Source organism: Dryobates pubescens, chromosome 21, assembly GCF_014839835.1.
Source record: "Dryobates pubescens isolate bDryPub1 chromosome 21, bDryPub1.pri, whole genome shotgun sequence".
In the NCBI taxonomy this organism is placed as follows: Eukaryota; Metazoa; Chordata; class Aves; order Piciformes; family Picidae; genus Dryobates; species Dryobates pubescens.
Genome location: NC_071632.1, coordinates 5,762,444 through 5,784,464, shown reverse-complemented (window position 1 = coordinate 5,784,464; position 22,021 = coordinate 5,762,444). Strand labels below are relative to the sequence as shown.

Here is a 22,021-nt window from a genome sequence, read left to right as displayed (position 1 = left end):
ATTTCAAGAAGACATTTAACACATCAACAGGTGTCACCCTTCAGTTGCTATTTCTCATATTACTGGGGTGGTTCTTCAGTGATTTCTTCTATTAAATGTTTTTAGCCTGTTTTTAATAAGAAACCCCAAAAAAGCAAGTGTGCAGCTATTCTGCTTCTGCCTTAGACAACTCAGCTTAACTAGCACTAGTTTACAGCTCTGCAGGTACCATCTGATTTTAGACTTCAATTGTTTTGGAAATAGACTTATCCATTATCATCTAGGGAGAAACTCAAGATTCCCTTTGTTATGAACAGAATAAACATACTCTAATACATTGGGGTAGAGTGATGACAGCTCTAGACTGAGAAGGAAAACAGTTTGTTATGAGCATGCACAGTTCTGACAAGTGCAATGTACATGAAAGCACGAGGAAAAAGATCTCATCTAATAGACCAGGTAAGAAGGCAAGAAGAAAGGTCAACCTGTTACTGTTTCTGGATCAGGGAGGAAGACTTTTTTCATTTCAATCAGTTCTAAATCAATCAACACTGTAGAACACTTCCCCTGAAAACTTTCAATGACAGTTTTCAGAACCACCTCTCAGCAAAATGAAAGATGATGTTAGCTATGGGCTGCTTTTGTTAGCTTGCTTTCATTTTTTGTCAGTTTATATAACAAGACTGTTTATGGCACTGAAACAATGGCTACAGTTACCATATCAGAACAGCCAAACTTAAATCACTGTCAGCCTAGACAAGAAGGCATTCTACTCCCTATCTTCTTTTACAGTAGTCACTGTAGATGAAGAAAAAGAAGTGTTTTAATTTCTAACCTCAGTAATAATTATCTTCCTTCTACAATAGCTAACAGCAGCAAACTGAGTCTACATCTCTTTAATCCCAAAGCTAGTGCCCTAATTGCTTGACCATATGAACCACATGAACCCAAAGCGGCACTGATGGTATTCTCAGTCCCTCTGGGAAACCATGTTGTCTGTGCCTGGTGTGCCTGTACTATTCTTTAAATGCCTCAACAGTACCCAGTATAATCTCCCTAATTATTCCAGAGACTGAGGTTGAACTAACAGGTCTGTAGTTCCCTGGGTCTTCCTTCACGCCCTTTCTGAATAACACTGGGTTATTCCAGACAGCAGGAGCATCCCCAGACTCCCAAGACCTTTGGTAGATGAGAGCATTTGTTAGCTTCTTCAGTAGTCTGGGATGAATCCTACCAGGCCCCATGGACTTGTGAACATTCAGCTGAGTTAAGAGTCTAAGTATTTGTTGTTTTGTAGCAGGTAAGAAAAATGACAGTGATATGACAAACAGGCATGGGAATCATAGAATCAATGAGGTTGGAAGAGACCTCAAAGATCATCAAGTCCAACCTGTCACCTAACATCTCATGACTACTAAACCATGGCACCAAGAGCCACGTCCAATCCCCTCTTGAACACCTCCAGCGACGGTGACTCCACCACCTCCCTGGGCAGCACATTCCAATGGCTAACAACTCTCTCTGTAAAGAACTTTCTCCTCACCTCCAGCCTAAACTTCCCCTGGTGCAGCTTGAGACTGTGTCCTCTTGTTCTGGTGCTGGTTGCCTAGGAGAAGAGACCAACCCCCTCCTAGCTGCAAGATCTAGCTCTGATTTGTATGGCTTGAAGTGTAAAAATAATTCAACAGACAACTATGCTGACAAAGGAGTAGGGAGAGGGCCTACAACCAAGAAGATGCTAGGGAATAAGAGTTGCTTTTCCATCATGATTAACATAGCACATGAAAAAACTTCACATACCTGTAAGAGCCACTTGCTCAGTTGGATGAAACTTTATGGAATTCACTGTGTGAAACAGAGCAAAGTTTTAAGGTAGTATACTAGAAGAATTATTCCACAATATTTTATCATTAAAAGATTGGCAATTAGCAAGTCTTTGGGTTTAAGTAATTTTTTGTAGTATGGCAAACCCTCAGGTGAGATAAAGCACAATGGTATTTGAGTACATAAACCTGTGTAGTACCAAGGGAAGCAGCTACAGTTGATTATACAACACTACTATACTTTCCAGCAAGGTACTTCAAGAATTTAGTACAAGTACTTCATGTTGTAAAAGATAAACAAACCACATCCAAACTATCATGTGTGACAGGAGACAATGCTCTGGACTTCCATAAAGATAATTCTGTATTTGGAGCTAGCTCTAACACGATTAAAAACTCACCATACATGACCACCAGCTTTCTGGTTATTATTTAAGGCTGCAGGAACAAATGCCTAAAAACCTAATCTTCAAAGCAAAATTCTACTACTACACAACAAATTATGTATCAGATCATGTACCAAGCAAAGAAATGCAAACAGTTGTTCACCCAGCAGCTGCATTTTGTATCCCAAATATAAGACAGATCCTGCAAACCAGCTTTTCTTGTTCTGCATATGGGTAACACCTCAGTGAGTTCTGACATTTATCTTCTGCATGTTGCAAGCATGCCTGTAGGTTTCTTTACATGGACTTGTTTATTCACTTAGCATTAAAGACCTGCCCTAATAGGGACCTCCAAGAAAGAATCTTATTACAAAACATTCTCTGTATGAAGATTAGTGGAACTGCACAACTGGTTCATTAATGCTGTTGGCAAACATGCAAGTGAAACCTCAATAAACATTTTTGTAGCTGTCCAAAACTCATTTCCCCCTCCCACACTCTGTTTCCAGTTTTCACAACAGACTCTTATCTTACCTGATCCAACATGCCCTACATACTTGACAAGGCATTTCCCTGTTTCTATGCTCCACAGCAAAGCAGTGTGATCTACAAAGATTAAAAGGCAGTTAGAAATGCTGTTACAAATGTATGTTTTAACCAAATCAACGAACAAGTTAGCTCCAAACGTAGAGCATACCATATGGAATAGATTTCAAATGCAGAACACAACAAATCCTCTTGAATACCACTTTATATATGAAATAAGTTTGTTTGTTTGTTTTTATAACTTAATGCAGATCTGCCCCCCAAAAGTAGAAGAGCTGTCCCAGTTGGATTAATTTGCTCTAAGTGCTGCAAGGAAAATTCTACTTTTGCTATTGTTCCCAACTCAGTTATATACTTATATATAATGCCCCATCTGAGTGTCATGAGACTCAAATAGCACAGAAAAAGCATGCAGTGGTGAAAAAGTCAGGCATTCACTAGAAACAAGAGTTCTGTGCACAAACTGTTTAGTTCCTGCATGGAAGTCCTAAATGCATATAGGTCAATGCAGAGCACTACAGAAAACTTAAAAAGAAATCACTCCAGTGCTACTCCCTTATCCTGCCAAACTCCAAAATAAAGAACAATTTATAAGTACCTGTAAGTGGGATCTGGAAAATGCTTCCAAGTTATATCAGGACAAGACAAGATGTCCCATGTGAACACAAAATGTAGCCCTTAGCAGGCACAGTTCAGTTTATGAAGCAGAGGGTCCTGGTCCATAATACTTATGTCCAGGAAGCATCCTCAGATTCTATTCCAGCTTTGAAAGACTATCACTTCAAACTGCCCAGTCCTGACCAGTTATGGTTTGTTTACTCCAATCACACACACCTCTAGACTGGTATTTGGATCATAATAGATTTAGTGACTTACTCATTAGTACCTGTTTCCCTCCTGTGTGGGAAGGAAGAAATCTACTAAGTTACTAATAACTGAAAACTAAGCTTTCTAGCTGCCCCCACATCCTTAGGCAAAAGTCAGGTAAGTGTGAGAATCCAATATGCAAACTGTGACTGAGTCTAGGGCTTCTCTAAAGCAAAGGCTAAGTGATACTATGATAGAAACTCAACAGGGATCCTGTGTACAGCCATGTAGCTCTGTGCAAGAGTCATGTCCAAGCAGGCAGCTTCCCCCACACCCATCTACACCATCCAGAAGGCTAGAGCTGATCCTAAAGGCAGTGTGACCTGTGTGGAAGTTAACTAGCATATAGTCTAGAAAGATCACCAAGGATGCCTGAAACCTCTAAAGGGGAAATGCATTTCGAGGAAACTCCAATGCAAGGCTTTTCTATCTAGAGAACATCTTTAAATATTCTTTCAGTGTGGAGCTAAGTACTCAAGTATGCTTTTGATCCACATTTGCTATAGCTTAGGGACTAAACCAGGGTTTTCTAGAGATTCAAGCAACAAAACTTTACCAGCAGATGCAGTTCCCAACACCACTGGCTGAGTTTTCGCGACACTGACATCCCAAATACCATCCCTGTGGCCAACATATTCCTTTACCAGTTGACAGATTGCCCTGGATGTTGTAGTTTTAAAACTGGATACAATCTGAAATAGCAGAGATACCAACATATTTTTTCCACATTGACCCAAGATCAAGTAATTATCTCACAAATACAAATAGAGTATTTTTTCATAATGATCCTTCAGTGTTCTGACAGTTCACTACTGTTCAAACTCTGACACTTCATGGTAGCAAAAGTGAGTTTGGATGCAAACATACCTCTTCATTTCCTTTGTTAATAACACCCTCCTTTTTTAAAGGACACCAGATGAACTGTTCTGTGGGCCAATAATGTAATCCCATTGGAGCAGTGAGTTGTACAAATGCAGTCTGCACTTCTCATTCAGTTTGAGTGTGGGAGGATGGTTTAGAAACAGAACCCCTCAACACTTTCTTTGCCTATTCCCAAACTAATGTATCTGATAATTTAAAGACAACCTGCATTATCTAGTGTAAAGTCTATGAAAAAGCTCACTTAACACATAACTGCAGTAAAATCCAGAAGCACTCCCATTTAAAACACTCACTGATTCAAAACTGCACAAAGCTAATCAAATCTAGACACGTTGATCCTGAGGGTCTCTTCCAACCTGGTTTATTCTGTTCTATCCCATGCTATTCTATTCTAAATCCAACATTAACCTGAGCCAGCTGACTTGTGTAATAAAGCTTTTCTTTTTTAGAAAGATATGTCTGTCTCATCTAAACATTTGATAAGCACACTCCCTCAGAGCCAGTGCTAGTGGGGAAGCAAAGAAGGCTCATTAAATCCAAGTAAGTACTTGCATATGTAATAACAAATGAAGAGAAAGACAAATACTCAGAAAAATGGTAAAACTGGAAGGCACAAGAGTAGAGGAAAGCTGGGAAGACTCAGCATCCACAGAAAGAAACCCAGCCTACATTTTTAGATGAAGTGGACTGCAATACTTTTAAATACAGGAAGTTTGTCTTGCTGGAACACTTCCAAAGACAACTGCAATCAAGAGTGGTGAAAGATGACTTAAAAAAATCAAACCCACTGTGGAATACCCTATTTTTCACTTGACAAGTCTAGAAGCTCCTAAATGTTCTTTGAGGAAGACTGTCTGAAAAGCTTTGCTAAAAGTGAGACAAGAAGACTTCCATTTATCAGTGTTTTCCCCTGCATGCAATTATGGGCAGGTTAAGCCAAAACCTTTAAATGCTTCAATACAAATCACATTAAGACTTATCTACAGCTTAGTAGAAGCTAGAAAATGAAGTCTGCATTTCAGATATACTAAACTGAGGATAAAATCCCCTTAGTTTTTGGTATTTAAAAAAAAAAAACAAAAGGTCATAAGTATGCCATTAAAGTAAATTACTTTCTAAAAGGTTTCTAGAAGTTAGAAGACTATCTGCAAAAGCATCCCAAATCCTGAGCATGTCAGCTTTCCAATGATGTGATGGTAGTGCCCTATGTGAATTCCAAATTAACAGCTAGTAAGTATTTAGCAGGAGGAGGAACAATCATTAAGGATGCATTGAAAAGAAAATGAGTCAGTGGTAAAGACTGTTAGCTCAACCATACTCTGAACACAGTCCTACAGGTGCAACTTTCACACTGAATGCAGTCCTCCAACTAACCTATGAGAAGTGGAATTACACAATTAAGTAAATGGGTAAGGATTGGTATTTCCAAAGTTCTTCACCTCTCAAACCATGCTTGCATTCTGTCTTTCTAACGAGTCAAATTCTCATGCAAAAGCTTTCCAGGAGAAATCTCCTCAAGAAGCAGAGATTTTCCAAAGCTGCTGGACAGTGGTTTCATGGATCAGTTAATGAGCAGGCTGTAAAACTCCTTGGGGAGTATTAGCAGTCCTGGATGAACACAGACAACTATTCCAGAATGCTCCCTAACACTAAATACCAGATATAGCTAACACACAAGTTTTCTACACATTGTTTTTCCTTCTTTTTTGTTGCCACTCACCTCACACACCAGTAACTGGATAAACTAGGCAGTGCCTGGATTACTTCATTGTCCCTTAAGCACATGAACAGTTTTCCAAGAAAGAAAAGGAAATAACTAACATGCAACTTTCTAAAAAGAGGCCTCTGTACTGCAGAAAGTTTTTGCAGTAACTTCAGCAGATCTCAGACTACCACATACAAACATAAACAACTGGGTCAAGAGACAAAAGGTTGCAGCTTTGACTCCTGTCTGTAGGAAGGAAGAAGTCATCAAAATAAATCCACTCCCATGAAGAGCAGAAACGTTTCTGGACAGAGATCCTCTCAACTTCAGCACTCCTGTCAGCTTTCCTCTCTACCCTCCAGCAAATGCTGATTGAAAGTCATGGGAAGAGCTGTATCAGCACATTCCTGGTTATTGATTGAGATAATAGATACATGTGATGTCTGTAATAAGGTATTAAATTCCTCGTGTTCCACTACTCGGGACTACTTTCCTGTGCATGCGTATCAAAACATTGGGAAGCAAAGTTGTCACCCAGAAGCCTCCACCTCATACTCCCCAGCTACCCATGCTGAAGTTGTGAGGCCCACCTGCCTTGCCTAGGACATGAGTGCTACATTGCAAGACAGACATTTAACACCAGCCTTAAAAACCTCCAAAATAAAAAACCCCAAACCAACCCCAGCACTACACTAGACAAAGTGCTACTCCACAACTACATAGCAGATGTACTAACATTACATCACCCCTATTAATGTGATATTTTCCCTATTCAAGTGGCCTCATTAAAGAATTTACTTCAAGTTACTTCAATTTACTTCAAGACTCCAAATCTTCATTAACTCCAAGTAAAAGGAAGAGGCAGCTCTATGCATCAGAGTGGTAAGAATAAAAGAGAAAGTTTGAAAACCAGTAAAATATAAAGGAGACCAAACAAAATGCAGTAATGATGTGTAGAGGTTTCATCTGTCTCATACCTTGCTAGTAGATGCCTTGTAAGTTGTCTTCAATTTCTGAGAAAGCTGACTGGTACTATGGCTGGCTGTTGAGACAAATAAATTCAAAGGAAGGGATTTCAAACACAGCATTAGCTTACTTGCAGAAGTAACTGGAATTAGCTCCCTTCAATAAGATGTTAAGTTTTGGCCAGAAAAATGCCACAAAATACTAATTAAAAAAATACTAGTGTAGGATTCTTTGTGGTTCTCTTACCTTTTGTTTTCAGCTGTCCTTTGCTCAGCTCAGCCCCATCGATGGTCTGTCCTTCCCCTGCTAAGCGCTCATTCAGCGTATCGATCTCTCTACGTACTAAGGAAAGCAAAACTTCACATGAACAGCATTTACACCACCATTAACATCCCCTTTAGCAACTATGATGGCTACTAAGTAACCTGTTTTATGCTAAGGACAGGAAAAGCCATCAGCTGTGACCTTCATAAAGCAGGTCTCACTAAGACATAAACCAAGACTCCTGCTAACTTTTCCATCAATCACCCTTGACCCAGAGTCCAAGAGAAGTATTGGTGGCTTCTAATTGCTGTTCCAAGTGTGGCTAAGGATTAGTAAAACAGCTTCTGTGAGATACATGACACACTTGCACCAAATCAAATCCAGCCAAAGACTGAAAACTTGCAGCATCATAAGTATTTTAGCCACAGAATTAGTATGCTACTTCTCAACAAAGATCTAATTCATCAGGCAATAGCACCTGCCCCTGCATGCTTGCCTGGTAAGAGTTTCAGCAAGAAAGTGCAGCAGACATCTATTTTTAATACCATGAAACACACTAAAGAATTACACTGACCTGTACCTTTTCACATTCAAGTGTTTTAAACCACTACATAATATCCAAGTGTTCTAACTGCACATCAGACAAAGCATGTATTTGCAACAGGAGCATGCTTTTCTGGCAATTCTTTGTCACTCTCACCAGGGCCATTTCAACACCAGAGTGATGGCATGACTGAAACACATCAGGTACCTGGAAATTATTTACACTGGCTGGGCTGCTTTAAAGGTGCTCAACTTTACTCTAAAGAACATTTTCAGTGGCTTACATTTTTTTCCCTCAAAATCTGAGCTGATAGTCTTTTAAGCCCTATGAAGAGAGGTTGAGGGAGCTGGGGTTGCTTAGCCTGGAGAAGAGGAGGCTCAAGGGAGACCTTATTGCTCTCTACAACTACCTGAAGGGAGGTTGCAGACAGGCAGAGGTTGGTCTCTTCTCCCAGGCAACCCGCACCAGAACAAGAGGACACAGTCTCAAGCTGTGCCAGGGGAGGTTTAGGCTGGATGTTAGGAAGAAGTTCTACACAGAGAGAGTGATTGGCCATTGGAATGGGCTGCCCAGGGAGGTGGTGGAGTCACCATTGGAGGTGTTTCAGGAGGAGACTTGATAGGGTGCTTGGTGCCATGGTTTAGTTGATTAGGTGGTGTTTGATGATAGGTTGGACGCGATGATCTTGAAGGTCTCTTCCAACCTGGTCTATTCTATTCTATTCTAAATGTTCTCCTCAGATGAAATCTTCCTGAGAGGCTTTAACCAAGCAGTTTTCCCACTGTTCTTGAGAGTAAGTCTAAGTCTGTCTTTTCACAAATTCCTGACTTCTTTAAAGAGGAATTCACTGCCAGGCTTTCAGATGTGAGAGAACATGACACACCAAGAATATGATTCCTGCCATTTGTGAGAAATTCACTGAAGTCTCAGTTCTAAGGACTAGAAAGGTCAGTTTACATTTCCATACCACATCCAAGTGCCTGAAATGAGCAACGCAAGATTCTCTTTCCTGTCTTCCCAGCCACATAAACCTAAACCTTTATGGAATATAAATAATGAGAAAGACAAGTAAACAAAGAGATGGGCTTGTAGTCACAGATGACCAACACAATAACCAACCAGGCAGATACAAGAATTGCCTGAAAGGACTAGTGATGAAGACTGGAAGGGAAAGAAAAAGAAGAAACTAGAAATCAGTTGTAATCAGTGCAAGGGAGTATAGGAAAATCCAGGGAGGGTAATCAGAGATTCTCTACATACAGTAAGCACAACACTAATGTAGGAATTACACCAAGAACCAAAACCAGGAGACTAAGCATCAGAAAAGAAAACATTTAGGAATTATCAGGGCAGTAGAAAGGGACTACAGAAGCCAGGGGTGAACTAGAATGATGTGAATAAGACAGACAAGAAATAGAAATGGAATGGAAGGCAAACAGTCATGCTCTGGAGGGTACTGACAAATTCAGCACTTGCTTTCTGACAGACATTTTTGAAAGCTGGGGAGGGAAAGCCCTTTTTTCCTGCTATCAGCCAAGTTCTCAGCAGGAGGCTGAGAACTCAGTTGTGCTAATTGTCACTAAAAAATGTGTAGTGCTGGTGATAGCTTTTAACCAAAACAACCTCTTCTTTTAAGAGAATAAAAAACCAGTGCATTTTCAAAAGCATGCAAGAACTTTTTTTAACACAAGTGTTTGGTTTAACTGTGGGAACAGATTAGGTGTGGAAAAAAACTTGACCTGGAGCCAAAACAAACAGATTCCACAACTCAGAAGCCAAGCCAGGCAACACGGCTTCCAAAATCCAGCAAGGAATGCTGAGCAGAGGCTTTACTGTATGAATTACTCTGGATCCTCTCACACCACCCTGGACCACTTCCATCACTGTATGACTGCACTCTCACTAGTTAAATAACATCTAAACATCTTGTGCAGGTGACACCTGGAATTTCCATCTGAGTGCTCAGCTTCAGAACTCATGACAGTTGTAGGTGCTGGTTATGCAGTGTACTAAGAACTGTCATCCAAAGCCACCATATTTTACACTCTTTCAAGTAAGACACTTTTCCAACTTTACTTACTGATGTTATAGCATTAAAATTATATCATTATATCATTAAAATGAATCCTGCAAATAAACAGCAAAGCCACCAACTCAATGGCTGAACACAGCTGCCACCAGATGAACATGGTATAGAACAGAGCCTACACTGACCAGGAGACAACCCTTTCATTTTCCCTGCCTAAGAGTCACAGAGGACAACACACATCAGTTCTCACTGCTTGTGTGGAAGAGCTAAGGAAGTGAGGAGAAAGTTCTTCACTGAGAGAGTCGTTCGCCACTGGAATGTGCTGCCCAGGGAGGTGGTGGTGTCACCATCCCTGGAGGGGTTCAAGAGGGGATTGGATGTGGCACTTGGTGCCATGGTCTAGTGATGAGGTTTGTGGTGACAGGTTGGCCTTGATATCTTTGAGGTCTCTTCCAACCTTGGTGACACTGTGATACTGTAACTCCACCTTTGGCTGCAAGTTCGAAACAATTCTTCAACGCCTCAAAGAAAAGCGATGTTAATTATACACAACAGTAGCCACTGTAAGCATCTCAACTGGTGCTACTGTATCTCAAATCCAACCAATTCATAAATTGCTGTGAACCAGATAACTCACATTCCAAATTTTCAAGGTAGAGGTTTTCAAACTCCCGTTCTATTTGTCCAAAAAGTTCAAGGAGCGTGTTCCGGACAGAGGATGGTAGTTTAGAATCCTAGAAGACAAAAATACAGGGATGTTATTTTCCTTGATGTGCTTTTCATGTAGCTACCCTTCAAGCTTAAACTTATTTTTAATGTTCTCTCCATCTCCCAGCAAGCAGGAAAATTAAAGGCGTAGAAACACAAAAAAAGCTTGGTGCATCACACAATTACTCATTTTTAAGTACCACCCAACTTCGAGGGAACTTTATTGCTCGACATGAGTTTAAGGATGCTCAGAGCTTCTGCTCTTACGTGTTTCAGCAAACCCAAACCGAAAGACAGTAGTCCCATTCCGACAGACGGAATCAGGAGGCAGCGTGCGCGCAGTGGCCACCAGAGGGCAGCACACGCCTTCAGCTAAGCCAGCATCTCCTTCAGGAACAACTGGAGAAGCCTGCCACGATCCCCATCTTATCAGTTATTTCTGAATATCCGTTTTTAAGAGAAAAGCAAAAGAAATCACAAAGAGTCCTCCTGCAGAGCACACCTGTTTTGTGCATCACTCAGTTTCAGACCAGTTTCACAGCTACTCCAAGAAGTGGTACTCTGAGCACAGCTCTTTACGTCCCTCTAGGGTTTTCCTTTCTGCAACTTCCTCTGTCTCTCCCTTCAGACAGCACTTTGTCAAGCAGAATGTGAGACAGATGTCAGTTAAAATCAACTTGAAACTAAATCTATTAAACAAGAATACTACACAAATGAATCACTATTAAGAGAAACACTGATGTTAGAAGAAGAATTTCCAATTCAGTTACCTAATTCCACACAGAATCACATACTAGTAGGGGTCCAAAGCGACCTCAAAACATCACATAGTTCAACCCCCCTGCCCGAGCAGGATCACCTAGAGTGAGGTTATGAAAGAAACTAAATTATCCTGCAGCTTTTGAAACAGAAGAGATGTGAGGAAAGGCTTTCAATCCACTACTCAGACCCTGAATGTGCTAGCAAATCTAAACCTGTCCTAAATTAACTAGCATAGTAAACCACATCCACTTCCTTTACTCTCTAATTACCATGTAATAACATTATCTGTTTATCTGCAAAATGACTTATCTAGATCTCATGTGGTGTACAGCTTCACTTGTGAAGGGGCATTAATACTCTGCTCATTACAATCTGCCACTGGCTGTTCAGATAATACATAAAACATTAAGGACATTAACATAATAAGCATAACACACTTACAGAGTTTAATAAGAATACTAAAACAGCCTAAAATTTTGGTTTACTACACAGAAGTGACAGAATGCCTTGGGTCTCTCAGCTGCCCTTCACCTCCTTCCTGAAGTAGGGCTGCAGCAGTCCAGCACATGAACAGTTTTCTATCCAACTTCTAGATGATCAGAAGTAACAACTTGTTAGTTCCAAGGAAATCAGTGCTGCAATTTACTGAGTAATAGATTTCCTTTTCTTTGAAACGTCACAACACTGAGAAAACACAAGGTTTTCCCCTCAGAGTATCTGCAGTCAGAAAGTGAAATGTGTCAGAGCCAAACACTGTTAGCAGGCCAAACCATCTCTGATAAAAATCAGGTTTTGTACCATCCTTGCCAGGCCCACATTAACACCGTGTAGTCAATTTGACAATAAATAGTTTTCAAACTGGTATTTGCTTATCTCTGGCAGCACTTCTTCAAGCATGCCCTTTAGGAGCCTCACCTACTGTTAATCTCAGCATTGTTAGTTGAAACACTCCAAGTGGCTCCACACAGGCTGTGTTCACTACACAGGCTGGCACGATAAGAGACTACCAAAGTTTGTGGCTGTTGTTCTTTCCCTCAAGCTTAATACATGTAAGATCACACTTTCACTTGAGACACAGTTTTAAAAAGCAATAAATAAAAACCCCAACCCAGCCCCAAAGCCTTCGGTTAGCTCACACCTGTCAAGCAGGCTGCAATTGTTTCCTTCATAGAAAGGCCTGCAGCAGAGCATTCTAACACCTCCCCTGTCAGAGTGGTCATAACACATACTTCAGTTTATTCATATTCCTGGGTTACTATTGTATCAAACTCAAACTTATGAAATCAAGAATCAATCTTTGAATTTAAGGGGAAGAAGGGAAGGTGCAGCAGAATTAATAGTCTATTTCTTCTCTATTTTTCATGGTTTCATCATTCCTGTAAGAAAGCACAAAAGCCGACGAAAAGCTCCACAGGTCCAAACTCAACCTGAAGCAGCATCAGCCTCCAGGTCAGCAGTCTCCAAAGACAGCCAGCACTTACAAAGCTTGCTGTTCCTGCAGCTTTAGTGGGCATGTTCCATTCCTTAACTTCTTTGCTTTCTTATGGAAGTAAGCATGACCTTACCTGCCCTTCCAACATGTCTCTCTGCAGTCCTGCCCGCTCCTGCTCGGAACTGTTGGTCCTCCGGATGGAAAGGCTGTGCGATTTACGTTTCTGCTTTGCTTGCCGAGCAGATGCACAACTTCCACTTTCTATGGGCATTACTTCAAAAAACCAGCTTCACAGAGGCTCCTATGACAAACTAAGGACAGGTATTACAAGTTAACAAATCGCTGTGCCAAACTGACCACAGTTTATTTTTTTCTTCTCAAAACAGAAATGTTTAGTTCCACTAAACTTTGGAGTTGTTTAGGTGGGGATTAAGAAGGGATCCCTATCACTAACAGCTGTTCTTCAAACAACATTAAGTTCAAAAGCACATATGCACATATGCAAATAAAGTGGAATCACTTCTGGGTTATTTATTCATTGGCTAACAAACCTGCACAAAGGGAAAATCAATTCCACTGCCTTGCCCATTTTGGAGAACGCTAAGCAGAGACAGCACCAAAACGCTTCCAGGTAACAACTACTATGCATATGGTATTTCACTGAAATGCATGCAAAATTAAAACCCAGCAGGAAAATGAAAGCAAACAGACATGATAATTCAGGGACACTGTCAGGTTACAAATGCATTATGCAATAATAAGGGTTCGTTTACCAAATTGAATAGATGAGCTTGCTTACAAGTAAGCAGAAATGAATTGTAATGGCTGAAGTTCTGAATAACTACTTCCCACCAGTTTTGGCAGCTGATTTTCACTTTCTTGACAGCAGAAGTGCCCATGAACTCAGAAGACTGAAAGTGCACCTGGCTTACCAGGCTGTTGCTGCTGTTAATTTCTGGCAGTTAAAGCCAAATATGCAATTTAATATCCCCAAAACCACCTGACAGTATCACTGATTAATATTACCATGCACGACCCACTGCTTTCCCCTGTTTAAGAAAAATCAAATGACATTTGATTTCTTGTAGAAAGGTGGAGAATAACATTCTTTACTATCAAACTCTTGGGTTTTTACAAACATTTCATCACTGAATTACTTCCTTTTAATTTAAAGCTGATATTCAATAGAAATTTTTTCATTTCATGGGCTACCAGTTGCTAAAAAATTTCTCATGGTTTAGGGTTAATTGCTGACAATTTTGCAATCATGAACGTAGAGAATAAAACAAAGATTCATTCTCCAGCATTAATTACTTCTGAAACAACAATTACAACTTCAAATATGTGCAACAGTCTGCAGAGAAATAGGAGAGCAGAGTTGGCAAAGCTAACAAGCAACTGAGCTTCCTTTTAAATGAGTTGATCAGAGAGAAATGAAACCAAACCCAGGGCCACTTCCAATTTAAGATCCACCAACGCACTGGATCTCAAGCTAGGAATGAGCACCATCACTATGAACAAGATTAGGCATTAATCAGTTTGGTGGCTTTCACGTGGTCTTTTCAGCTTTTTAACAGATCATAAAGCCAAGGAAAACCAGACCTTGCTAAAAACACAGTGTGCATCATGAATGCAAACAGCTTCAGATGTGCTTTGGATATCAAATAATGAAAATATATAAAGATATCTACACTTCTATATCAAAATGAGACTAGACTTAGTGAGGACATCCATCCTCAAAATTCCTCATTAAAAAAAAAATACTGGTATTTTAATTAGCTTCTGGAACACACAAGTTCCAGTAACCTGACATCAATTCCACGGTGGACCTAAAATAAAAATCAGGTTGCACCAGGATCTTGTACTGCACTGAAATGATTTTTTGTTCATTTCCTCTAGACTCTGCACAGCTCTCCCCTGCACCTAATCCCATCAGAGCTTTTGATCTGTGATTAATCAGCAGTAACTAATTAGCTATAGTCAAAAGTTAAAGAAGGAGAGAAAGAACCACCATTAGGTCATTTCTTATTTGATTAGGTTTCTTTTCTCACTGTGGCTAGATCCCTCTACTGCAGAAAGACAGGATGGAAACTTTTAAAAGCCCATCCCATAAACAAGCTGTTGCCAGCTTCCTGGGCTTCACTAAGGACCTTCCTGTTCTTGGACATACTGTCAAGAATTTGGAATAGGTTTTCAGTGCTTCTCACATTTCTGCTTCTTTTCAAAACATGATCAGATCTCAAATGTATATTCACCTCTCTTCCATCCTCCTTCCTGTCTCCCCTTGGGAACCACTCTTTCAGGGGCATGCAGTTTACTGCTCTCTGCAGTGTCTGGGATTACTTTTTAAGGCCCAAAGCACCAAACTCTGTGTGCACACACAGACATGATAAAACACTTTATATCTCTATACACATAGTTACATATAGTAATAACACAAATCCGTTAACACTGCTTCACTGATGGTCTGTGACAAAACACTAACTGATTTCCAGTTCCTGCTGGAGCTGGCTGCTGAGCTCCAGCTGCACACAGAGGTGCTACTGTGGTTTATGCCTAACAGGCTCTGGTTTAGCTGTGCTAACTGCCATTCACCCTCTGCTGCCAGGGAACTTCATTTGAGAGGACTCTCATCAACAAATATCCTTTTCTGGATTGCTTCATAAAATGACAGAGTGGTTTGGAAAGGCCGTTTAAGGGTCATCTCATCCAACATACCCTGCAGTCAGCAGGGACAACTTAAACTAGATCAGGTTGTTCAGAGCTCCCTTCACCCTGACTTTGAGTGTTGTCAGCCACGGGGCATCCACCACTTCTCTGGGCAACCTGGGCCAGTGTTTCACCACCCTCACTGTATAAACCTACTCTCTTCTAGTTTAAAACCATTATTCCTTGTGCCATTACTACAGGCCCTGGTAAAAAGTCTCACCATTTTTCCTGTAGGCCCTTTTTAATTAATGATAGAACACAACAAGGTTTCCCCAGAGCCTTCTCTTCTCCAAGACAACCAACCTCAACTCTATCAGCCTTTCTTCACAGGAGCGGTGTTACAGCCCTCTGATACTTTTGTGGCCCTCATCTGGACTTGCTCCAACAGGTTCATGTCTTCCTTGTGCCATTGGCTAGGATAGGATACAACTGACTTTCTGTGCTGCAAGCCTACATTGCTACCTCGTGTTCAATTTTTCATCCACCAGTGTCCCAGAGTCCTTCACTGCCAGACTGCTTCCTTCCCTCAAGTGAATCAACTGCACCACTCAGCATTGATGCCTACAGATTTGGCAGCTGTATATGCCAGCACCTCAAATTTAAAGGGACACAGTCAAATGCATCAGACGATCCTTTTACAGAGTGAAATTCTCACATTAACTACAAATAAGTTTCTACTTTCACAGCTCGTAAGCAAATAGAGATGTTTAGGTAAGAAACACCTCCATTACTCGAACTGTTTGGTAGCAGCACCTCATCTGCAGCCAGTGGCATGGACAATAGCAGCACTCTCCTCATGCACCAGCATGACCACATCTCTCATGCACTGTTCCGGAGAGAGCAAGCATGCACGCTCTTCCTCAGGCTCTGCAAGACGGTGCACACAGCCATAGCAAACTGCAACCAAAGAGGCAACAAGCAGGCATGTGCAGAGGATAAGAAGGAGAAGCTGAAGGCTTCTAGCTGAAGGCAACTAGCTTCACTGCCTGCAATACTGCTCTGAATTTCACCAAGTAGTCTTACAGCCTTTCAGTAAGGGAGTAACAGAGGATGCAAACCCTGGTTTAAAAAGTGACAGTGTCCCTTTAAATATTTAATCTTTACTGTGACTTTTCAGAACTATTTTGATGCTCAGCTCAGTAAGAAGCTGCAGGTTTTCAAGAGTAGATTTTGCAAAACAGATCCTTGGCAATATGATGCTTCAAAGATTAAATTAATAAAGGTGCTCATTTCTAGCAGTTACCTGATTCCCCTTATTATGTAAGGTTTTCAAACAACGAAAATTACCTGTCCAGAATATCAGTGTCATGTTACATATCCTATGAAAACCATATTAAATATTGATTAGTGAGGCAGTCAGTAGTATACAAACCAGTCAGACTTTCACATTTTTGAAACTTTGTAGTTAGCATACGCTAGCGGCAGGAGAGGGGAGTGAGGGAAAACATCAACACACGGCAAGGTGAAGCACCAAAACCCAGTCAAACAAAGGAACAATGCTTCCAAATGACCCACCAAATATTGTTAGTTATTCATAACTTTTGACTGTTACTAATGGGTTCTGAAAAGAAGTGTGGGGCTCAGATAAAGCTAAATTCACAAAAGCTAGAAATCCACAATCAAAAGAAAAGGGAGGGGGGGGAAGCTGAATAAAAGTACTTTCCAAGGAAACACACAGAAAAGAGGGTGATTGTTGCATGACTAAACTATAGCCATTAACTGTGGCAGTTCACAAGCACTGCACTGTTAAAAGGTGAGCTTCTGAGACTTCACTGAGTTAATCCTCTCAATCCTTTTGGAAAATGCTACGTTTGCATAGTGTCCTTCACACAATCATCTGTCAAAGCCTCAGGAGAGCCCTACCAAAGGACTTTCTGACAAAGTCGATCAGCAGAAGTAGAGGAGGAAGATGTCCTAGAAAACATCCTAGTCCACAGGTGAGTACTGCTTTCTAAAAGCAAAGATACTTGGCTATTTCAGTTGTGCTGGTTAATTAAACTCACAGCATATTTTACATTGTGTTAAATTAAAGTTCTGCCACCTACCTTTCTGTAACAGATGTTACCGTGTATTCAGTCACAGGAAATACTTCAACAGAGTAGCAGTAAAGAACAGATGTGTAACCAATTGCTATTTTATTCCGCTACAGCAGAGAAATGGCACCAAAGTACACACCCTGGTCTTACAGGACTGAAAATCCCTGCAGCAATCAACTAGCTCTATTGCCTCCTACTTCTACACTTGAACAACAGAAAAGCAGACTGCTCAAAGGAAAGAAATTCTGGGGTATGCATGCTGCTGGGGGCAGTCAGACAATCTGGTTTAAGTGTCAGAGCGCAGAGAGAATGGCTACAGTGATGCATTTCCTTTTTTGTTCATTCAGGACAACACTCCAGTCTGTAAAGGGAAAGCATCAGGAAGTCCCAGCAACATCCCTTACGCAAGAAGTCCCCGCTCCATTTTGTGTGGAGTTTAGCAGTAGTCATACTTATTCATTACACTGTCAGAAGAAAAAAAATATTAATGACCACAACACCACAGAAGTAGTTTTACTGTATGTGTACGAGCTCCTAAATCTCTCAGGCAAGTCTCTTATTTTCAGGCAGGGTTCAGAACAAAATTTCAGTGTATACTGTGTAAGAAACAGAGGGCTATTTACACCAGCAGTCGTTGTTGTGTGCAACATTAAAGCCCTAACATACCAAAATGCCAATTAACATGGGGGGGAGTCCACAAAGCAGGGAGGGAAAGGGGAGAGAGAGGAGAATGATCATAGCTATCAAGTTCTTAATTACATGTAACTCAGTTTGACAGCATTACTCAGGAGTTAAGGAGAATTAAATATCAACATATGCCACTGCAACCTTTATTAACATGCAAAGCAATAAAGTTTAAATGAGTAAAACTTCCATTTTGAGGTATGCAGTGAACAATTTTTTTTTTGCTGAACATTCAAGTGCCATGAATTCAATAGCAGCACCAGGAATACAGCACACTTGAGAAAGATCAGGCTACACAGATTGCTTTGTAAGACTAGTTGTTTTGATAAAAATACATATTTAGGAAAGAAACTAATCCAGATCGTGCTAGAATCACTGACAAGTGTGCTAATGAAATCCACTCTAGCATTACAACAGTGATTTTTTTCCCCTAAATTTAATGCAGTATCCTTTCAAACAAACAGGATGTTCCTTGAAATGCAAAAAAGTGGAAGAAGCATCCAGCAAAAAGCTGACAACCTTCCTTTGACACAAAGCATAGTAAAGAAGATGCACCAATGAATTTTAAGTACATTATACAGCTGGAAATCAACAATAAGAGCCTTAAGGCACTAGTAAGCACCTACTCCAAGCAAGTTTCTAACACCAACATCCAAGCCTGAGCCAGCCCAGTTCTGCTGCAAGCAAGCTTTGATCTTCCTAATTCAATTATGTCAGCAAATGCTGCAATCACACCAGAATGCAGTACAGACCCTGACTGCCAAACAGTCTGCTACAGCAAGAAACCAGACTCTCATCCATACAGACTTATCTTAACTAATATTAAACAACAATAATTATCACACTTGGGTGACTTTTCTCTAATTTAGAATATAGAAGATACCTGCCTGGGTCCACCAGATCAAGAGCTGTCAGGTGAAACTGCTGATGTCCTGAAAGCATGCAACTTTCCTTTGACATCTGTACCACCTATGAGTGTGCTCACTGCTTCAACCTGTTTAGACGGTACAGGGTACAAAATAATCTTACATTTAACACTAGTGAGTTGCATGTCACTATACAGCATACTGGGGTTTATTAACCAGTACTGATTAGCTGACTTCACTGAAGACAGACAGCATCTGCTCCTGCTGCATTACATACTGCTGGCTAAATCCTAAAATATGTGAAATCCTAAAAGGAGGCTACTTTATTTCCTTAGCTGTTTCACAGACCTTTTAGCTCCCATTCCTGTATAACAAATCCCTAATTGCCTAGAAGTGGTCTACATGCATGCGTGCACAGGTATGCAAATACAAAACCTCAGGGTGAGGAATCCTAAGGAAGTTCAAGAGCAAATGCAGTTTAACCAGGTATTTGTTTAAGGAAGCACTGCACCACATTCAGATGCCAGAATCTTATTGTGCTAGTCTCTAAACAATGCTTAGGGACTTATTATCAATGTCCTGGATAAATTGCTATTATGCTTTCATGCAAGCGGAGTGACCTCTAATATCATTGCTCTTCCTTTGGGAATATGTTACTTGCCAGCAAATCAGAATCTTTCTACCGCTTCAGACATCAACAAAAGCATGTAACTGACACAAAATACATTTAGTAAGCTTTTCTGAAGCACCAGTAACCTTTGTACAGCACATTCTTGAGGTATCCTCTGGTGCGGCCTTGTCAGACCATCTCAATTCCTGCGCATTCCTCAGTACAGTACGAACAGATTCTCCCCACAGAGGTTTGAAGCAGTGGCATCCAGAACAAGTCATTCACAACTCTTGGAGCTGAGGCTACTAGCTTGTCTTGTGAGGGCATGTCTACATTGTAGAGACAGTCTCATCTTTGAAAGACTTACCCTTAGATTTAACATGACAAACTCAGATTAGGGGCAGGTGCCTTTCCTTCAAATATTGCCCAAGTCCACAACACACAAAGATTAAAAATTGGGCATGATAGGGCTGACACACACACACAAGATCTTATCTGATATAAGCCACTCATTAGAAAACATACTTGAGGATTCTTGAGGTTACCAGCTCGCTTTCAAAAAGATCACCAAAGAAATGCCAACAGCAGGCTTGCTTGGAAAACAGTTTGAGAAATTTGCTTAAGGAGAACAACGCTGCAGTGATGTTGCAAAATTGGTGCCTGCACAATAGACATTTGTGTAATTTCAAGGTGTACCCAATGACACTGAATCACTTCAAAGAAGCTGCTCCACCAGTTCTTTAGGCACGTCTCCCATGGATTACTGTTACAGAAGGCATGTTTTCAAGTGCTGTAACAAAACAAACTTTGACAAGCTGGGAGATGTAAAAGGAGGTACAGAAACACACACAGAAGTTTCTCTCTCCTCACAAACACCAAGATGTGTCATTGAACAACGGTTCAGGGCTTCACTTGAGAAAGTTTGCCTTGCCTTTGCATAAGCATATTTTATTGTTCTTAATAGCCTTTCAGAACTGGAAGCTAACATCTAGTCAACCTCTTCGTACACTAAGTCTTCCTTCAAATTTGCTTTCATGGTTTTTAGCTCACAGACAGAAACACTGCAAATGGCTCTTTAGAGATGTAACTTTTATTCATCTCACAGACGATTCCAAGTCATCCTCCCGCTGCCGAAGGCCAGACCTACCCCATCCCTCCACAAATGGCACTTCCCATCCTCAAGCAGTTGTGCCCCACTTCAGGGAATTGGGGAATTTCATTTCTCCTCCATCTGTACGTGTGGTATGTTCTGAACTCTTATCTGTAAACTAATGACACTTGGCTTGTCCTTAGAATATGCAGTAATACACAAATGAAGTTAGCGAGCAGAGCCTCCTGAGCAGACACCCTTGTTTTCACTGTCTGCAGACCTGGAGCCATCCCTACGGCCTCGGGCTGCAAGCGTTAGAGGAACAAATCTTTTGAAACCCCCAACCCACCACCCAGAGGAAGAGGCAGAAGGGCTTATCTTCAATTACTAGGTTTCAAGAAAACGTGGAAATCGTCTCGCAGGGAAATAAACGGGAATAGGGCGGGATGGGAGTGGGTGCCGAGGCAGGAGCCCCGCTTTACGCCACGGGCCTGGCGAGGCGACGGCACCGCGCAGGTAGCGCCCGCTGCGCTTCCCCGAGACCCCCAGCCCCGGCCCTCCCGCCCCACGCCCCGGCCTGACTCAGCCCTTCCCCGCAGCTCCCGCAGCCCCTGGGGGCAGCCCCTGCCTCCGGCTGTGGGGGGAGACTCGGCGGGCAGAAGATGGCGGAGGGTCCGCGCCCCGCTGGGGGGAGAGGGGCGGGGGGCGCAGCGGCCCCCAGCACTCACCTGTCAGCCACAGCCGGGGCGGCAGGCGGGAAGGGGCAGGGCCCCAGGCGGCGGGGGAAGTGAGAAGGAGGAGGGCAGGTGGGGCAACGGTAGCAGAGAGCAGCCGGTGCCGCGCTCCAGCAGGGACGCGCCTCTCCGGTGAGCAGCCCTCACGGCGACATCCGGCGGCGGGCGGAAGCGGGGGCCGCTATGGCGACGGGCTGGCAATGGGCTGCCGATGGGCTGCCGATGGGCAACCGCCGCTCGCCGCCAGCCCAGCCTAGCCTGCCGCCCGCTGCCTCGGGCGGCTGCTGCCCCGAGGCTCAGCAGCGGCACAGGAACGGGGCACGGGCCGCCAGCGGACGGCTCGTTTGGGGTGGGTGCCGTCAGTGCTGGTAGACGAGCCCACCGCAGAAGCCAAATGGC

General features: G+C 41.9%; 1 protein-coding gene across 2 annotated transcripts in view; it reads right to left on the bottom strand.

Annotated features, from left to right (window-relative positions):
• Nucleotides 1–21,766, bottom strand: part of WDR37 (WD repeat domain 37) — a 36,729-nt gene extending 14,963 nt beyond the window's left edge. The window contains exons 1-9 of one of the 2 annotated variants that reach the window (XM_054171247.1): nucleotides 21,617–21,766; nucleotides 16,890–16,921; nucleotides 13,027–13,204; nucleotides 10,629–10,725; nucleotides 7,401–7,496; nucleotides 7,166–7,230; nucleotides 4,158–4,293; nucleotides 2,723–2,794; nucleotides 1,780–1,824 (exon numbers count right to left, since the gene is read on the bottom strand). In XM_054171247.1, the coding sequence (XP_054027222.1) occupies nucleotides 1,780–1,824; nucleotides 2,723–2,794; nucleotides 4,158–4,293; nucleotides 7,166–7,230; nucleotides 7,401–7,496; nucleotides 10,629–10,725; nucleotides 13,027–13,164 (649 nt within the window). In that variant the 5' untranslated portion in view covers nucleotides 13,165–13,204; nucleotides 16,890–16,921; nucleotides 21,617–21,766. The remainder of the gene's footprint in view (nucleotides 1–1,779; nucleotides 1,825–2,722; nucleotides 2,795–4,157; nucleotides 4,294–7,165; nucleotides 7,231–7,400; nucleotides 7,497–10,628; nucleotides 10,726–13,026; nucleotides 13,205–16,889; nucleotides 16,922–21,616) is intronic. The other variant, XM_054171248.1, reaches the window with a different exon arrangement.
• Between the last annotated feature and the right edge of the window lie 255 nt (nucleotides 21,767–22,021).